This window comes from Lygodium microphyllum, chromosome 19 (genome assembly GCF_053477565.2).
Source record: "Lygodium microphyllum isolate KBCC chromosome 19, Lygodium_microphyllum_v1.1.10, whole genome shotgun sequence".
Taxonomy (NCBI): domain Eukaryota; kingdom Viridiplantae; phylum Streptophyta; class Polypodiopsida; order Schizaeales; family Lygodiaceae; genus Lygodium; species Lygodium microphyllum.
Window position 1 is genome coordinate 12,398,627 of NC_141153.1, and position 17,564 is coordinate 12,416,190.

General features: G+C 39.7%; 1 protein-coding gene across 7 annotated transcripts in view; it reads right to left on the minus strand.

Moving 5' to 3' along the window:
- The window catches only part of LOC148019575 (uncharacterized), a 60,520-nt gene extending 44,028 nt beyond the window's left edge, over positions 1-16,492 (minus strand). For 6 of the 7 annotated variants that reach the window (XR_015694834.1, XR_015694833.1, XM_087699579.1 and 3 more), the window contains exons 1-2: positions 16,296-16,492; positions 16,089-16,202 (exon numbers count right to left, since the gene is read on the minus strand). Coding sequence is in view for 5 of the 7 variants with exons in the window: in XM_087699579.1 (XP_087555705.1) it covers positions 16,089-16,202; positions 16,296-16,457 (276 nt within the window). In the remaining 2 variants the exon portion in view is untranslated. The remainder of the gene's footprint in view (positions 1-16,088; positions 16,203-16,295) is intronic. The other variant, XM_087699582.1, reaches the window with a different exon arrangement.
- Between the last annotated feature and the right edge of the window lie 1,072 nt (positions 16,493-17,564).

Consider the following 17,564-nt stretch of genomic DNA (forward strand, 5'->3'; position numbering starts at 1 on the left):
TAAAGTCATCCAACACTTCCTTCTTGCTCTTTAACACATAGACCCATGACTTTTGACTGAAATCATCAATAAAAGTAACAAAGCATCATGCACTCCCATATGAAATAACAAGCACAGTGCCCATATCAAAGTATACTAAATCAAGAGCCAATTGGACTTTTTAACGACACCAAAGTAATAAGGAGACTCCACGTATTTTCCATATATACAATCATTACAAAAGTCAAGACCAAAGCCTTTTACATCAAATCTCCCTAAAAAGGAGAGAACCTAAAGGTCTTTCTAGCTCATATGGCCAAGCCTTTTGTGCCAAAGTTTCATCTGTGAATGAACTTCAACCACAACCAAGAAGGTAATGCTTTACAATGCAAATAGTACAAAGTTCCCTTTTTGCTGCCCTTAACATTTAGCATAGAACCCTTATAGACTTTCCAAGATCCACCACCAAAGGTAGTAAAATATCCTCTTGCATCACGCTGCCCAACTGATGATAGACTTTTCTTAATGCCAGGTACATATCTAACATTCTGTAAAATCAAGTATTGGCTGTTTCCAAGGGCTAAGTGAATGGTACATAAACCCTCTATCTCACATGCATAGTTGTTACCCAAGTAAACCTTGCCTAGGCAACCTGCAGTGTATTTAGAAAATGGCTCCAAAGAGAGAGTAACATGAAAAGAGGCATCGTTGTCCACTATCCATGATTGGGACAGCCCATCATGAACTAAAAGTAAAGCATCAATTACCTCCTTTTTGGTGATGTGCATATCACCTGTTGTTGCCATAATATCTACATCATTGTATGAGGTTGCAACAAGTATCTCTCGAGTATCACAGAGCTCTTCAATGACCACACTAGATGCAACATTTGCCTTTGCAACTTCTTTTGAGGGAGAGCTGTCATCATCTTTCTTGTCATCCTTTTTTTTCTTTTCTTATTGTTTCTTTCTTTCTTTCTTTTTTTTGTAGTACCAACAATCGGACCTTTTATGCCGTTTACGTCCACATTGATAGCAAGTAGCATCCTCCTATTTGCCCTTGTTTTACACCTACTTTTTCCTTTATTTGTTGCAATATCCCTCTTCTTTGACAACCTGCCTTTAAGATGATAGGTTCAATCATTGCTTTCTCCTCTAGCCTTTCTTCTAATCTCCTCATTAAGAATAGAGCCCCTAACACTATCAAAGGTTAAAGCAGGGTTGTTACTAAGTGAAACAACCAGCAACTCCCAACTATCAGGTAAAGTCATCAACAAGAAAATAGCCTTCAATTTATCATTGAAGGGCTACAAACCCCACAGCAACTGACTCTAAATCCCTATGAAAGCGCTCAAATGCTCAAATGCTAGCTTAGATGCATCCAACTCCATGTTCACAAGCTTGCGCATGAGATGCACTTGATTCACTAGAGTTGTATTCTCATAAGTGTCCATTAACTTTTTCCATATGGTATAAGCCGTATCAAGACGCTTAATGTCTATAAGTACATCATCACACACAACCATTTTAATATATGCAATGGCCTTCTTGTTAAGTCTAGCCCAATCCTCATCTGTCATAGCTGCATACTTGGTTTCCATGAGAGCATCATCACAATCTAGCTTAATCCTCATCTGCACAGCTACACGCTTGGTTTCCCCAATAGAGCATCATCACAATCCTTAAGAAACAAAATGCCTTGCATTCTGTCCTTTCACAGATCAAAGCCAATGCTATCAATCCTCTTGATTTCAAGACAGGATTTAGTGTCACTGCTACTAGAAACATCAATGGCCATTGTTTAGCAAAGTGCCAAGTACCAATGATGTATTTTATGACAGTAAATAACAGGCTAAATATTCAGCTAATCTCAGCCCAAATTTTCAAGAAAAAAAAAGCAAGATTTGATCCAAAAACACGTATAGTAGTAGAGAGAATGAATTTCATCAATATAATTCAAATTTCAGCATACATTTCATGCATACATCACTGTAAGGTGACTCCCACTTCAGCAATATCTACATCTGCAACAATCCCATATTTGCAAATGATCACTAAGACTACTGCACCATGAATGTTCAGCAATACATCAACTCAATACGAGCTGCCTAACATGTGTACTGCATACATATGTGCCACAAAGCACTTCTAACACATAAAAAACCACCAAAATTCTCTGCAATTTCTCCAAAATCTCACCAGTGGGAGATAATAAACTCGAATTTCACTACTTACATCACCAAGATTGCTTCAGCAATGTCCCCAAAAGAGCATTTCACACATCAATTTTGCCAAAATTTGAATTTCAGCAAAAGCCCCAAAATTTTGCTGACCAATCTGCCCCAATTGCATTAATACATGTTCCTAAGGGCAATTTTGCAAAAGCCCCAAATTCCTTGGCTCCAAATGTGCACCAATGTCAGTAAATTCAGCTCAGCTAAGCAAAATTTCACTGATACCCAAATATTTCAAAGCCAATATGCACAATTTCTACAATTTTTGGGTCCAATGTCACTGTTGTACATTAACATCACCAAATCTAGAAAAAGCCCCAATTTTTCAAGCACAAATCTGCAACCAATGCTTGCACGCACGAACCCCCCTTAGTGAGTAGAGGGACTGCTTGGAAAAAAAAAATTAAAAATGACAACTCTTGGCTGAAATGTGCCAACGTTACCAACATGACCTGTCAAAGGATGTCAACTGCTGTCCTGCTAGTCAAATCTGACTACTGCCACATCACACTAACTATTGCATGTCTCCGCCTAGTCATGTTGACTGCCGCCTAGTCTGCCTAGTTACATTGACTGCCACCTAGTCTCCTTGGTCACGCTCACTACCACCTGGTCTCCACCTAGTCACATCAACTGTGAATGAGATATCGCTTGCTAAAGATATTGTCACCTGCCTGCATAAGTGACGATTGGCCTTCCTCACGGGCACACCCTGAAACTGACTTACACAGTCCTTGAGAAACATGCACCTTAGCCGCAGCTCTAATGCTAGTTTGTGGGGGTGAGTGCGCAATGGGAATGCGAGTCAAAAGTGGAGCAGTAGCAATGTTGAGTGTGAGAGTGAAAGAATCCCAAGATGAGCGTACCAGCTTGTTATGGTACTCAAAGAATAAAATGTATTTATATATTAGGGTACAAATAAGGGTGTATTGCACACGAAGATTAAGAGACAAATGGAATTTACACCCAACATGTGGGATGCCATAAATCCTCATAACCTACTCGCTGCTCTGTATACACCTCTTCTTGCAATTCATCATAAAAAAAGGCATTCTGGATATCCGTTTGCCGCAAACTCCAACCTTTAGCTACTACCAAAACAATCACAAATCTAATAGTTGCCATCCTAGCAACTGGATTAAATGACTCTTCGTAATCTATTTCATATGTTTAAGCATAGTCTTTTGCAACCAACCTAGCCTTGTACTACTAACAAAATCATCCGCATTATACTTAATTTTATAGATCCACTTACAGCCAATAGCTTTCTTGCCCTTAGGCAATGGTACTAGATTCCAAGTCTTATGGGCCTCTATTGTAGCCATCTCCTTTTGCATTTCCGAATCCCAATGAGCATGACCAACAACATCCTTAAAACAAGTGGACTCAACACCCTCGACCAACCACCTTTACCATATAAGCATAATGGTAAGCTCCATAACTTTCAAAACCAAATCTTTTAATAGGGTATCTAACCCTACTAGACTTGCGTACCACTGGATCACTTAGTAGAGTTTTTATATTACCATGTGCTCTCTATATACCTGGTATCTTGACAGAACAAATACCAAGCTCGTCATCCAAACTCTCTTAACTACTCAAATCTCCATCAAATCCCAAATGACTAGTAGATGCATCATTACCATCCGACACCTTTTTCTTTCCTTTGTCTTTACCTACAACAGTAGTGGATACACTTGAAGATATGGGACTGCTCCTTAGTCTCCGAGACCAAGGGCTAACTACTGTAGATGTAGTACTAGATAATGTTTCTAAGGCTCCGTGAATCTTGCTTTTATTTTTGCACATAACTCTCATGATCATCATTATCATCCAATACATTACTACTAGATGCATATCAACTATTTATCTCATAAAAAATAACATCCCTACTCACTCTGAACTCACCTATGACACAGGATTATAACAGCAATACCCTTTCTGCTCTAAAGAGTATCCATGAAAATACAATTTTCAGACTTTGAATCAAGCTTCTTTCATAGCTCATCGAGCACACGAACATATGCAATACAACCAAACACTTTCACGTGTGTCACATTGGGCTTATTGCTTGTAAAGTATTCTTCATGAATCAGGGGTCATCCCATAAACTACAGTTGTAGGAGTTCTGTTTATAATATAGACAATAGTATGAACAGCTTCAAACCAAAAATAATTTGACAAATTCTTTTCAATCATCAATGCTTGTGCAACTTCTGTAATATATCTATTTTTCCTTTCTACAACCTTTTTCGCTATGGAGTATACCTACAAGTAAACTGTCTCTTTATCCCATGAGACCTAAAAAGTCACTGAGCTCCAGTCCCCGTCCATCTGATCTCAAAGACTTACTTTCAAGCATGTTTCTCTTTCAACAACAATCTTGAAAGTTTTAAAGTCCTCAAATATATTACTCTTTTCTTTCATGAAATATAAAAACAGCTTTCCTAAATAATCATTAAAAAATATAACAAAATATTTATTGCCACCAAGAGATATAATCTATATAGACCCCCAAACATCTATATACAAAACATCCAGTATATTCTTGCTTACATCTCTATCATGTAAAAAAGGTTGTCTTGCTTGCTTACCACACTGACATGCTTCGCACACTTCATGAAATTTTGCAACTCTAAAAACAAGTAACCCTGTAACCAACCCTTTGGATTGCATTAATTTTAACCTTTGTATATTTTGCATATCCAATACGTTTGTGTCATATTTCAATGTCTGCAACCACTCCTTTTACCTTTAGCATACATAGCACCATTCATAGTAAGTATTCCAACATCTAAGGGGAACATACAACCAGCTCTACTTTCTTTTGTAACCAATCTACACGTATCATTTGAGTCTTCCATAAAACAATATTTTGCATTAAATCGAACATTCAACCCTTAATCTACCATTTAGCCAGACACTAAATTTTCTGTGATTGACGGAACATGTAATACATCTAACAAACTCTTTATCCGACCATCATGCAAGGACAAGGAAACTTTTTCAATGTGTGAAATTGGGTAGCATAAATCATCACCCGTCTACACATAACCTAGATTTTGTAAATTTTACATCTCTCCAAACCAGTCAACATAACTGGCCATATGATTAGATACACCTAAATTAACATATGCATATATCATTATGTGTTCCCTTTCCTGTAGCATTCATCATATACTACATAATAAACAAACACTCATTTTTGTCTTAATTCTATCGCGAAGACGATACATAGTTTTCTTATTATAATTTATCACTACATATATTATCCTTCTTAGCATAACATTAGGTTGCAATATAACCTATTTTGCCACAATAATGACAAACAATATCAGAATTACTAGAACCTTTGTTCTGCCATCCACCTCTTCCTCTAGAGCTCCCCTGCCTCTAAAGTTTCTATAGTCTCTTGAAACCTGCATTCCACTAAACTATTGATTTAGCCTATTTTATTAGTTATCACCAACACATCCCATACTGTGGCCTCTTAAAGAGAATCTACCGCGTCCCCTTCTTAAACTTGAGTAAAATGCTTGGACATATTCACTACTTCTTTTAGATAATTCACCTTGCATATTAAGCGCTTTAGTGATCATAAGAAAGATCAACTCATCAAAACTAGAAACGGGTACATATACAGAAGTGATAAATGATTTTCCGGACTTCTCCTTATTGAGCCCACCCAAAGTAAATAAAACCAAATCATCATCATTAAGCATTGCATCAATAGCTACTAAGGCATCTGAAATGCTTCTCACTTTTAAAGCATACGCATTTATAAACATCTTTCGTTTCTTCAAAGTATTCAACTCTTGCTTGAGTTGAATCTTTTGTGCCTTTGTATTTATTGAAAACATATTCTCAAACATTGTTTAAGTTGCATATAAAGTTTTTACATTTCTGATATGCCCCAATATAGTGTTGTCAATTACTACAAATAGCCAATACATTATCTTTTTATCTTTTGCATTCCATTCTTTCCACATCTTTAATTCTTTTACAATCGTAGGAACACTTAGATCTGGCTTCTTTTTTTTACTTGAAACGAACTCGTAAAGGCCTTTTCCAATAAAAAAATTTGTAACTCAAAACTTCCATGATAGATAATTGTTCTTATCCAATTTTTCAATAATAAAGTTTCCACTGTTTTCTATCACTTTTATAAAATTGATACAAAATAGCAAATCTTCTGCAATCTTTTACAGAAAGTGAACAACACACCAAATAATCCTTCATTGATTGCTCAACAATACATATAATGTGTAACCTGTAACATGTTTGCATATAAAACTTGTGTTTGCTCCCTCTAGCAAACACCTCAAAACTTACAGCTTTGAAATCTATAACCTATGAATCTACTTTTACTTAACACAGCCGAAATCGCAGTATACCCTAAAACTATTATCCGCAACCTTGCGGGTTTAAAACGAGGCCCAAAATAGCTTTGGATCTGCAAAATACACAGTGCTCTACTTACACATCAAATCTCACAACAATCTGAGATTTTTGCTCTATTCTTCTTCCGGTGGCTCCACGAGCACTATTCAAGAGAAAGTCTAGAAAAATGGGAGAGCTTCTTACCAATTGCTTGTTTACTCGAATCCTTGCTTCTTCTTGTTCACTTTAGCCTTCAAAACTAGCCTCTCTTAATGGCACTGCTCTAATACCTCATCAAAAATCGCATAGTGGAGAGAGTTGCTTGAGCTGATGTACCAAACACACACCATATATATAAGAGCAAGCTCACTCAAGAACACAAAAAGAGAGATGGAGACCCGAACGTTTTCTTGTTGGTTTCTTTTTTTTCCTTCACACCGATACAATGTACACAAAGTATAGATAAGATACAACATAAAGAAAAGTAACCGCTCTGATACCATGTCAAAAATCGTGTAGTGGGGGGACTTGCTTAAGCTACTGTGCCAAACACATACCATACACATAAGAGGAAGCTCACTCAAGAACACAGGAAGAGATATGGAGGCCAAAACATTTTCTTATTGATATTTTCTTCTTTCTTCACACCAATACAATGTACACAAAGTATAGATAAGATACAACATAAAGGAAAGTGACGTACTAAGTCAAACAATGCATAACTGACTATACTAATTGATTAACGCTATAACTATGGCAATTGTAGATAGGTGCAACAAACTAAATATAACAAGTGATAAGTCAATGTCTATATGAGGATCATAATAACCACTAACATGTTAAATGTAGACATGCGGACCCATCTAACCAAGCAGTCCATCATCAATGTCCACATGTGTTGAGCTTGCCATCTCAACACATAATAGGGGATATCAAATGAAAGCTCTTTCCAAAGTACAATAGAAAAGCAATATCACAAGTCAATGTTAAACTTCTATACAAAGATATGTGTATTCTAGACTTTCATCTTGTACATACCATCAAACAAGCACATTCAGGAATGGATACACTAATAGAAACTTGCCTGGAAGGGTCCTACACAAAGGAAGGGAAATGAAGCTTAGATAGCCCCCTCTTCTACCAACTTGTCACAAAAAAGTAGCTCCTATAAAAGAATCCTCAACAAAGACTGCAGGCTCAAAGAGAACAACATGGGTCCCAAAGCTAGTAAGACCATAAACTAAGAGGAGAATAGCCCAAATCAGAAACATGTAGAGTCTCAAAGATGAAGCGCAATGGATGGTTAGACAAAAGCAAGGTGTCAACACTACTAATAGACACCGAAGAGATGTATCATGTCACCAACAATGATGATACCCTCTAATAGATAGAGATCCTACAACAAATCACCTGGAGGGGTCATATGAATCATTTCACCAATGTCAAAGCGCCAAGACTGCTCAAAAGACGAGACAATCGAAGAAGGCTTCTCCATCTAATAAATGTGTAGAAATACTAACAAGCTAATAATAGCAAGTATCGAAGTAGAGGTAGACGGAGGCTTCGATGCACATCCACCCTTCGCTTTGGGAGAGGGTTTATCCTCTAGCACTTCTCCTCGTGGTCGAGCCCTTCTCATGATGAGGACACGTGGGATATCCTCGATACTTTTCCACAAAATCTGTATCAGAGTTGGAAGATGACTCGAACTTTTTCCTCTTACCTTTCTTCTTCTTGGCTTATCCTATACCTTGAGATAAGATTGCATAAGTATGGCCATGTATACAAGCCTCGCAAGAATCTATCTTATTGTGATACACATCCTGCTCAAGCCCCAATGAAACTAGCTCCTCCCCAATGAAAGTCTCCCAACTACAAGAAGTAAGAAGACTAGTGTAGAGCACATCATATGTCGATGATGGAAGATGTGAGAGAAGTGGCACAACCAAATCCTCCAAAAAATGTTTGTATCAAGGGATGGAAGCTCATCCTAAAGCTCCTCCATCCAATGGATGTGATCCCTCAACATAGGGGGATTTGTGACGATAGAAAGCTAACGTAACTTCAACTCAAGAGATAATCGATTCCCAAATGTCAAGATCTAAAAGAGAGATGCTAATATCTACCAAACCTATATAGCAGTAAATATGTTATAATTAGTTCAAAATAGCAACATAACTTGTTGTGTATAGAGTTACAAGGCTACCCAATGAAAACCCAATACCAAGAGGAGAAGATTAGTTGTTGTCCACACTCCATTCATACTGTCAGCTCATATTTCATGGCTAAAACCTACAATTTCTGTATCAAAGAAAAAAAGAATGACTATCTCCAAACTTGGGCTGCTCAAAATGAAAGAGAAGGAGCTCCAAATAGCTAAGACAAGCTTTTTAAATGGAAATCCAACTCCTCAATCTAATCTCATTTTTTATTAAGGGCTAATGAATGACTTAGTCATATTAATTAAAAGTGAGCTCCTCTCTAGACCAAACTTAAGCTTAGTGAGCCAATAGACTTGTCCACTATGTGCCTAGTATCAAATCTAATGCATCGGTCACCATGCCAAGAGCTAGCTAGCAATATCAAACTTAAAGTTCATTTTGATTAAAAATCTTCATGATATTTAAATCATTAAGTCCATTTTGCATTTTGGTGGTATACCCCTACAAAATAAACTTAATGATTTAATTAAACTTCATTTCACATTCTAGTGACGTATGCAAACTGTGATACCAACTAGTCAATACTTAGAGGTGGGTATCTTTGGATAAGTAACCCATTCAAATAATATGCGGTAAAGAATCCCCCACCACCAATGCACCTCCACCACCTTCTTGTGCAAAAGTAGAGAGTCTATAGAACAAAAATATGCAAATGTTTGATGGTTTTCCTAGGGAGGTGTATGGTACTACTAATGGAGATGTGAACGTAAATACAAATGAAGGTGTAAAAGAAGAAGTAGATGCACTAAGAGGAAAGGGTGGAATGGGTGGGATTGGAAATTGTGGTGTAGTTGAAATAAAAGTTGTTGATTGACCTTGAGATGGAAATTGAAATAAAATGATAGAATGCATAGAGATGAAACCTTGGCATCAAACCGACTAGAAGAAGAGTTACCTAATTTGTTCTTACAGCCACCTATTCTTGTATTAACGTACAAGAATCTATAAGGAGTGGACAAACTAAATTTTATATTCTTCATGATTAAATCCAAAATCCTAAATGAGAATAGGAGCAATAGAAGAAGAAACTGAAGTATCAACTTGTGTATCTTGTACTAGTGTAGATGGAGTAGAATGGAAGGATGGTGCATAATCAGTAGTTTCTCTTCAATTAGGGGGCCCAATCCCAATTGGAGGCTCCAATAGTCCTGCAAGATCTTCAAACTTGTGCACATCATCTAAAGGGAAATTATCATTATTACCCTCAAGAAGTTGTTAGGCTCGTTGCATAACAATCATCATATTCGTCCCAAGAGATTTTGTATAGCCATTAATGTCCAAAGTAGTCAGTTGGATCTCCACCTATGGCAGAATCTTTGAGAACTAGCTGTCAATACCACTCCCATTTGGTGACCGCATAGGTTATCTTGGAGATTCAAGTGCTGATAAAGTGTTTGAAGCCCTCTTCCCTTCACCTCCAAAGTTCTTGCTTCTCTCTGATATCACGCTTTCAGATCAAGGCTTAGGTTTCTTCAATCAATGCCTAGCTTTGATACCATGTAAAGAAACATTCAAGCAAAACAAATAAACACAAAGTGTACAACAAAACATAGTGATAGAACAACAAATATCAACAATGAAGAGTAACTTAAGAGTGTGAGAAGAATTAATGCTGAATGCTGAAAACAAGCTATGCAAGCGTGAATACAATACCTCGAACCTCTAAGTCTCAAAATAGACCAGGGCAAAGAAGAATTGGAGAGTGTGTCGTACTTTGAGCAAACCCTGAATCGCAATAGGCAGCCTCCGATGACCAGCTGCTGTAGATGACTGAAAACAGCAGTGCATTCTGCTTTGTTTCAAAAACACAGGGTTGAACCTGATGTGGGCTGATCTGACAAAGTGTGCAGCAGTTTTGAGGCAGGCAGCAGCTCCCGAACACAGTGCAGATGCAGGGCAGAAGGTGCAGGCAGCAAACAGAGGGTGTTGCTGATCAGGTGTCAGCAGCATACAGCAAGGGCTGAGGGATAAACACAGCCTCTGCTGTAGTCACTAGGCTACATAGACAGCTCTCAACAAGCTGGAGTAGGTTGTGATCAGCAAATGCAGTAGTGGAGAGGCTGGGCAGGGCACCTAGCTGATGGACAGCACAATGAACTAAGGTATCCACCGAATGAGGGGTGTAGACACTAGCGGAATAGGGTGCCAAATGGTGGAGCAATCTGCAAAACAAGGATGGAGCAAGTGGCTCGGCAGCTTCCTATTTATAGATGTGGATCCTCCCAAAAGTTTGGGTGTTTGCTTGTGGGACACTAAAACTTTGGCAGTTTTTGGGTTTTGGGGGTGCTTTAAAGAGCTAATTAAGGTCTAACTGATAATTCATCTTGTTTAACTGGTCATTGACTTTTTTTCACTTAGTGATCAGGGTGACTGCTACAAGCTGAAAACACAGCGTCCTGCTGCTGCAAACAGCCATGTGATTGTTAGCTTGTTTTATTTCATGTTGTCTTCTCCTAGTTATGAGCTCTATAAGAGTCGAACAGAAACCAAGGAGCTCTTACTATTTCCAGCCTTGTGTTAGAGTGAATTTTAGTTTCAAACTGTTTAGGAGTGTGTTCACACTTGCTGTTCATCATTTCCAACCAGTGCATCACAGTTTTTTAGGCTACCCCACCTGCATTCACACTGCCAAAGCTGGTAATCAGGTTTTGCACCTTGCAGCCACTCATGACCAGTCGGCCATTTTTTGGGCAGACAACCAGCATTTAATGCTGGTCAGCCAGTATCATTGCATGTGGAGACAGCAGTCAGCCAGTTTAGGGCTGCACTGCCTATTTAAGGCAACCCCCATCTCACTTGGCTTGTCATTCTTCATACCCCCTTTGCAAATGCAGCACCCTCTGTCATCTAGTGAATTCTCCATCATCAGCCTGATCCAGTGCCCTCATTAGCAATTCAGGCTGCATGCAAGGACTGATCAATCCACTTTGTATTCAGCATTCTATTCAGACCAATGCAATTCTTTCCTTCTATTTTCTGTGTTTATATCACTCTATTCCTTCCCTTATCTCTCCATATTCATGTTCTTTCTTTGTTGGCACTCTCACATGGCACTGTTGAGGAGCCAAAGATCCTCCACAAAGGAGACTACACTCTAGTTGCTGTTTTGTGCAGATTTGTCATGAAGATCAGCCATTTTTCACACTGTTTTGGCCTTCTTCAACATGTGTGAAGCATCTACAGCATGTGTTCCAAGAGCGAAGCTGATTTCTCCTCTGTTCGAGCGGCCAAATATCAAAATTCAAGAGTTTTTTTTGAGTGTTTTGCGAATCCTTTGAAGGAAGATAGATTTCCAGCTCATTAGTTTTGATGATACCAACGAGAAAAACAACCAATAATCTGCAGATCAACATTCTCATCAACTAGAACATCGCAAAGTCCTTCCCAATCATCAAGATCGCAAAGATAACCAAAGATCAAAGCCCCAATCATTCAGAGATTGTCACTATGATAGGTCCAAAAGAACAAAGCGACCCCATTCACCACTAGCTTCTCTATATTTTTCTAATAGGGCTCCTATTGAAGGACCTTGCATGACCATTTTGGCACCATCTGTCCAGGTGTCTATTCTTCCTAAGCTGCCCAAGAAGGATCAACTAGACGGCACCAACTACTCCCTTTTAGTCTTGCAAAGTGGGATCCGCATATTGGATACATTTGATCTATGGCCTTCTATTACTATCCTAATACAATGTCCTGTACTGAATCACCATATCGGTTCTCCTATTGACCAGATAGCTCTTTGGGATCAACTTAATTCTCAAGCCCAATCTTTCTTCTTCATGAGCCTCCACAATTCGGTGCTTGTTCATGTTTGTAGAATCTAGACTACAATGCAAGTATGGACAACTTGTTTTCTCTCTATTAGATCAAGACCTTTACTCACTGAATTACCACACAGAAGAAGCTCTAAATGTTATCAGTTGATTCTCTTTCCACAAGAGATCACATCAACAAGATGAAGGAATTATGGCATGAGTTTGCATAGAAGGATATCATCCAAAGATATAGCAATGATTCTTATTATTTATCTCCCATCTCTGAAATATAATGTCTTCTATACCAATTTACTTGACTCCAAAGTTCAAGACACTATTCTTTGGGAGGAGCTTGCCATGCTTGTTTTGGAACAAGAAGAGCAACTCAAGAAGATTGGAACTAGTAGATTTGAATTCATGAAAACTTTTACTCCACATTTGAGAGGGGGCAACAAGAAGGACAAGGACCATCAAGTGATAAGGAGGATGAGAAGAAAGGGAAGCCAAACTGCCCACACTAGGGAAGAGTACTCATCCTAAGGAAAAGTGCCAAAAAAGGTAGCTCCACATGAAACCTAGTACCAAGGAGGGTGCCAAGGATTCGAAGGCTACACCATCCAAGACCATCAAATCCGCCTTCATCCATCTATTCACGATTGGGCCCAAGGACGCCGCATTTGCTCTCTCATCAGAGAAGCCATGGCTTGTGGATAGCAATTCTTCATGCCACATTACCTACCATCAAGATGGACTTCAAGTTCTTCATTCCAACAGGGGCATGCATAACACTCTCCTTCAACTAGATCATCAAATCTCTTATATCAAAGTCCTTTATGTTCCTAATTTGGGTTTTAATCTTTTACCTATTCATGGTTTGACACAACTAGGGACCCATCTGGTTTTCACATAGGATGCAATTACCATTGAAGATGTATCCACAAGTACCATGCTTTCAATAGGTACTTAGGAGGATGGGCTCTACAAGCTCACGGCCCTTACCAAGTAGTTTTCATCAGCACTTGGGCTACTTAGACTTCCACAACCCCCCCCCCCCCCCCACCTAATCACTACCTTGTGCCCTAGCTATATTCAAGGCAAACATCAGTAGCCTCATCCCAAGTCAACCATCACGAGGGCATCCACCCACTTGAGTTTATGCTAGTTATTGGTGATTGAAATGAATTTGTTAAAGAGTAGAATCCTTTCAAAGTTTGAGGGGTTCGAGTAGACAACAACAGCAAATTTTGTTCCAAAGTGTTTGACAAGTTTTGTAGGGAGAAGGGGATTTGGATGGAGTATCCCCATCCAAACATGCCATCCGAGAATCGTGTGGTGGAGCACATGAATCAAACCATGGTGGAGATGGCCCGTTCGATGCTAGAGCATCAAGGACTTCCTCACACCCTATGGGACAAGTGGTCCAAATCCACAACATGTCCACTACAACAACAACTTTTAAGGACATAACTATATACCGAGCTTTCTTTGGCAAGAAATCTTCAATCTCCCACTTTCACAACTTTGGATGTATTGCCTATGTCCATGTGGATGAGAAGCACAAGGGCAAGCTCAATGCTAAAATAGAAGAGGCTCATCTTCATTGGTACACTCAAGTAACCAAAGGATACAAGCTCTACAGCCCCAAGAAACAAAAGGTCATGGTGAGTCAAGATGTTATATTGGATGAGACAATGGTCTCTAGTCCTCCCACCAATGGTGCTTCTACACCATGTGGATATGTGGATATTCTTCAACTCCACCCCCTCCACTATCGCCTCCACCACTTCCTTCCAGGATACCTCTTAGCACCACTACATCGCCAACGGCTCCACCTTCTTCTCTTCCTCCTCCTCCTCCTCCTTTGCCTCCCCCATTCTTGTTGATTCCTTCTTCTTCTTCAAGTATTCTTATTCCATCCCCATCCCCTTAGGTTTCTTCAAGGGGTGTTGAGCCACCGAGGGGGAGCCTTTTTTCTCTAACGACCATCTTTACCCAATGAGAGGGAGTCCCTTTCCCAAACACGTTCTTCACAAGTTCTAGAGACCCCTAGGTCTCCTTTGCAGCAAGATCAGCTCGTTGTTATTCCCTGGTGGTTTTGACAGCTTATGCAAGATTCCGGAGTCACTCATTTTTCCAAGATATCGATGGACCCACAACGATCAGCCAGGGTACAAGCCAAGCAAGGGCATTCACTTTGTGTGAGCTGTGCCCTTATGTCACAAGTCTTAAGAGGATCAAGAGCCTACTACCAATGAGGAGGCTTTGGAACAGGATTTTTGGTGTCATGCTATGCAAGAGGAGCTTGAGACCATCGAGCATAATGGGACTTGGGAGTTGGTTCAACGTCCAAGAAAGTGGGAAGTGACAGGCGTGTGCAGTGGGTCTGTAAGACCAAATACCTTGCTATAACAGGGGAGTTGGCGCAAGGAGTACCTTGGGCAAGATGCATATACTCTAATGGTGTAGGGAGCAATGTTCAATAACAACAATATGAGGTGGAATAACCTGCCTTGCCATAGTAGGTGCACCCAATGGTCCATGCTCCAAGTTAAGGGGAAGCAGCCATAGCAACAGTGTGGCAATCTTGTTATGGGTTTGTGGGAGGGAGTGAAACACGCTATTCCTAAATGTCATAGTGGAATGGAGTGAAGGAATCTGAGTTGACAGTGGTCTTGTTACTCCAACCCATGTCCTTAACGAAGAATGAAGACATTTAGCTCTGAGAATATCTCTATTCTGAAACCATGCAAAAAAAAGGTAGGATTTGTAGTGAAGATATCAGAGCTTATGACAAATACCAACAGTCAAAAAACTCCGGAACACATAGATTTGAAGAATAATGGATGAAATCAAATGATGATACAGTAGTGGTTTCGAGCATCTGTGTCTCTAGGACTAAGGTCGAGGGGTGAGCCAAAGAGTTGGTAGTGACAGAGTGACTCAAGATGACTGCATTGTCCCAGCTGATCAAGGGTGTTAACACCTACAGAAGGAATGTGCACCTATTGGAGGAAGTGAAACATGGTCCTCTGGAAGGGGATGTCAAAGAAAACATTGGATGAATGTGGACAGCAGTGAAGGGAGTGAAACATCGTCCTCCATAGCTGGCGATGAAGGAAAACTTATCTTCAGGGGCAGCAGCAGCAAAATGGAAATGTTCCCTGGCTGGGAAAGCCTCCAGGAAGGTAGATGACTGCTCCAGAAGGTAGGCGACTAGCTGCAACAGGAGCACTAGCAGAAAACGCACGTAGCAGCTCTCTAATGACAGCTCCAAATTAGGGGCGGCAGGCTACAAAGATGGGTAACGGCCTCCAGTTGTACAGCAGCATGACAATGCAGCACATGAAAATGGGCAACTGCTCCGAAAGGACCGGTGGCTACTATTGAGCAGCAGCTGGATTGACTAGTACAGCAGCTGTCCACCACTCCAAACGAGATCTGTTGGGAGAAAACTATAAGGCGTGCTCACATATAAACGAGAGAGAGACAGAAAGAGAGAGAGAGAGAGAGAGCTACATGAGGGCCAACTCTGGCATTGGAGTAGGCTCTTAAGACTTTGCTCATGAGCTTCGCCACCGTCAAGTCGACTGCCATGAATTCGGGTTGCAGAGCTTGCACCGCTTGTTGGACCTGCACGCACATCCTTAATTTCGCCGAAAGGACAGAGGCAAAACAAATATTTCACGAAAGCATGTAACCATGCGAAGAGATGGCAACACGAACCTGAGGGCAGAATAGTGACGACGAAGGAGAAGTCGCAGAGCAGCATGAGCGTGCGGAGGGGAAGGTCTTCTTCTTCTTGTTGCACCTGTAAGAGAACGTGAGGTGCGATGGGAGGCAACTTCCTCGAAGCCATGGATGCGCCACGGTGAGAGCTGCCTCCATATCGTGCCACCCTCCCACCTAATGTAAAGGTTATTAAAACCAGAACCCCCCCTTTTTTCCCACATTTTCCACAACTTGTTACTTTTATCCGTAACTTGTTACCTTTCTTACATTAAACCGGACTATAACCTACTTTGTTTTCTACTTCTAGCATTTTGTCAAATGGGAGCTTTCATGATGTGCTTCTAAAATTCTTTCAATTTTTTGCTTGCTGAGGAAACAAAGGCCTATCTTTGGACATTGATGTTCCACTACTGTGTTGTATTTTTACATCATTGGATTACGTAGCATATTAAAGGCATACCTATTGTTATTATTCAAATTATTATGAGTCTTTTTACTCCAGCTGCCCGCGCAATATGGGTTCGGATTACTCTTGTTATTTTGGACTTTCTTGAAGTGACAAACACGGAAAGAAAGAGTAGACAAAGACAACAACAAGCTAGTTTTGGTAGCAAGTTGGTTTTCTTTCAACTTAGTGTTTTTTGCACCCTTTTTTTTTCCTTTACTTAGTGTTTTATTTAACATTACTTCATGTACTTAGTGTTTTTAATTTTACATAAAGAGTGACATGAATTCAAAGTGAAATAAAGAAAAATATATATCAATTAAAACCTCCCACTAGCTACACATGTAAAAATTATCAAAATTACCGTAGAGTTTCTAGATATTCCCTTGATTTCGAAAAATTCATAGTGTCCTCTTTATCTTTGGATCAAATCGTGTGAGGTGGAGTGCCTTCAAGTTAGTTAGGGTAAAGGACCAATAGTTGAACAATCAAGGAACAAGGATTTGATCTCATGAAGTGTACCAAAACTTAATGCTCTTACATGGCTACAAGAGAGTGAGGATAAAAGAGCTAATGATTGAATAGTCGAGGAACAAGGGTTTGATTCTTTTATGTGCAGCGTGGGTGCTCAAGGGACTTCGAGTAAAAGGCCCAATAGTTGAACAATTAAAGGAACGAGGGTTTGATCTTGTGATGTGCAGTAGAAATTAACATGGTAACAAGCTGGTTTCATTGGTAGCAAGCTGGTTTTCTTTTCAATTTAGTGTTTTCTACACCCCTTTTTTTCTTTTCTTAGTGTTTTGCTTAACATTACTTAG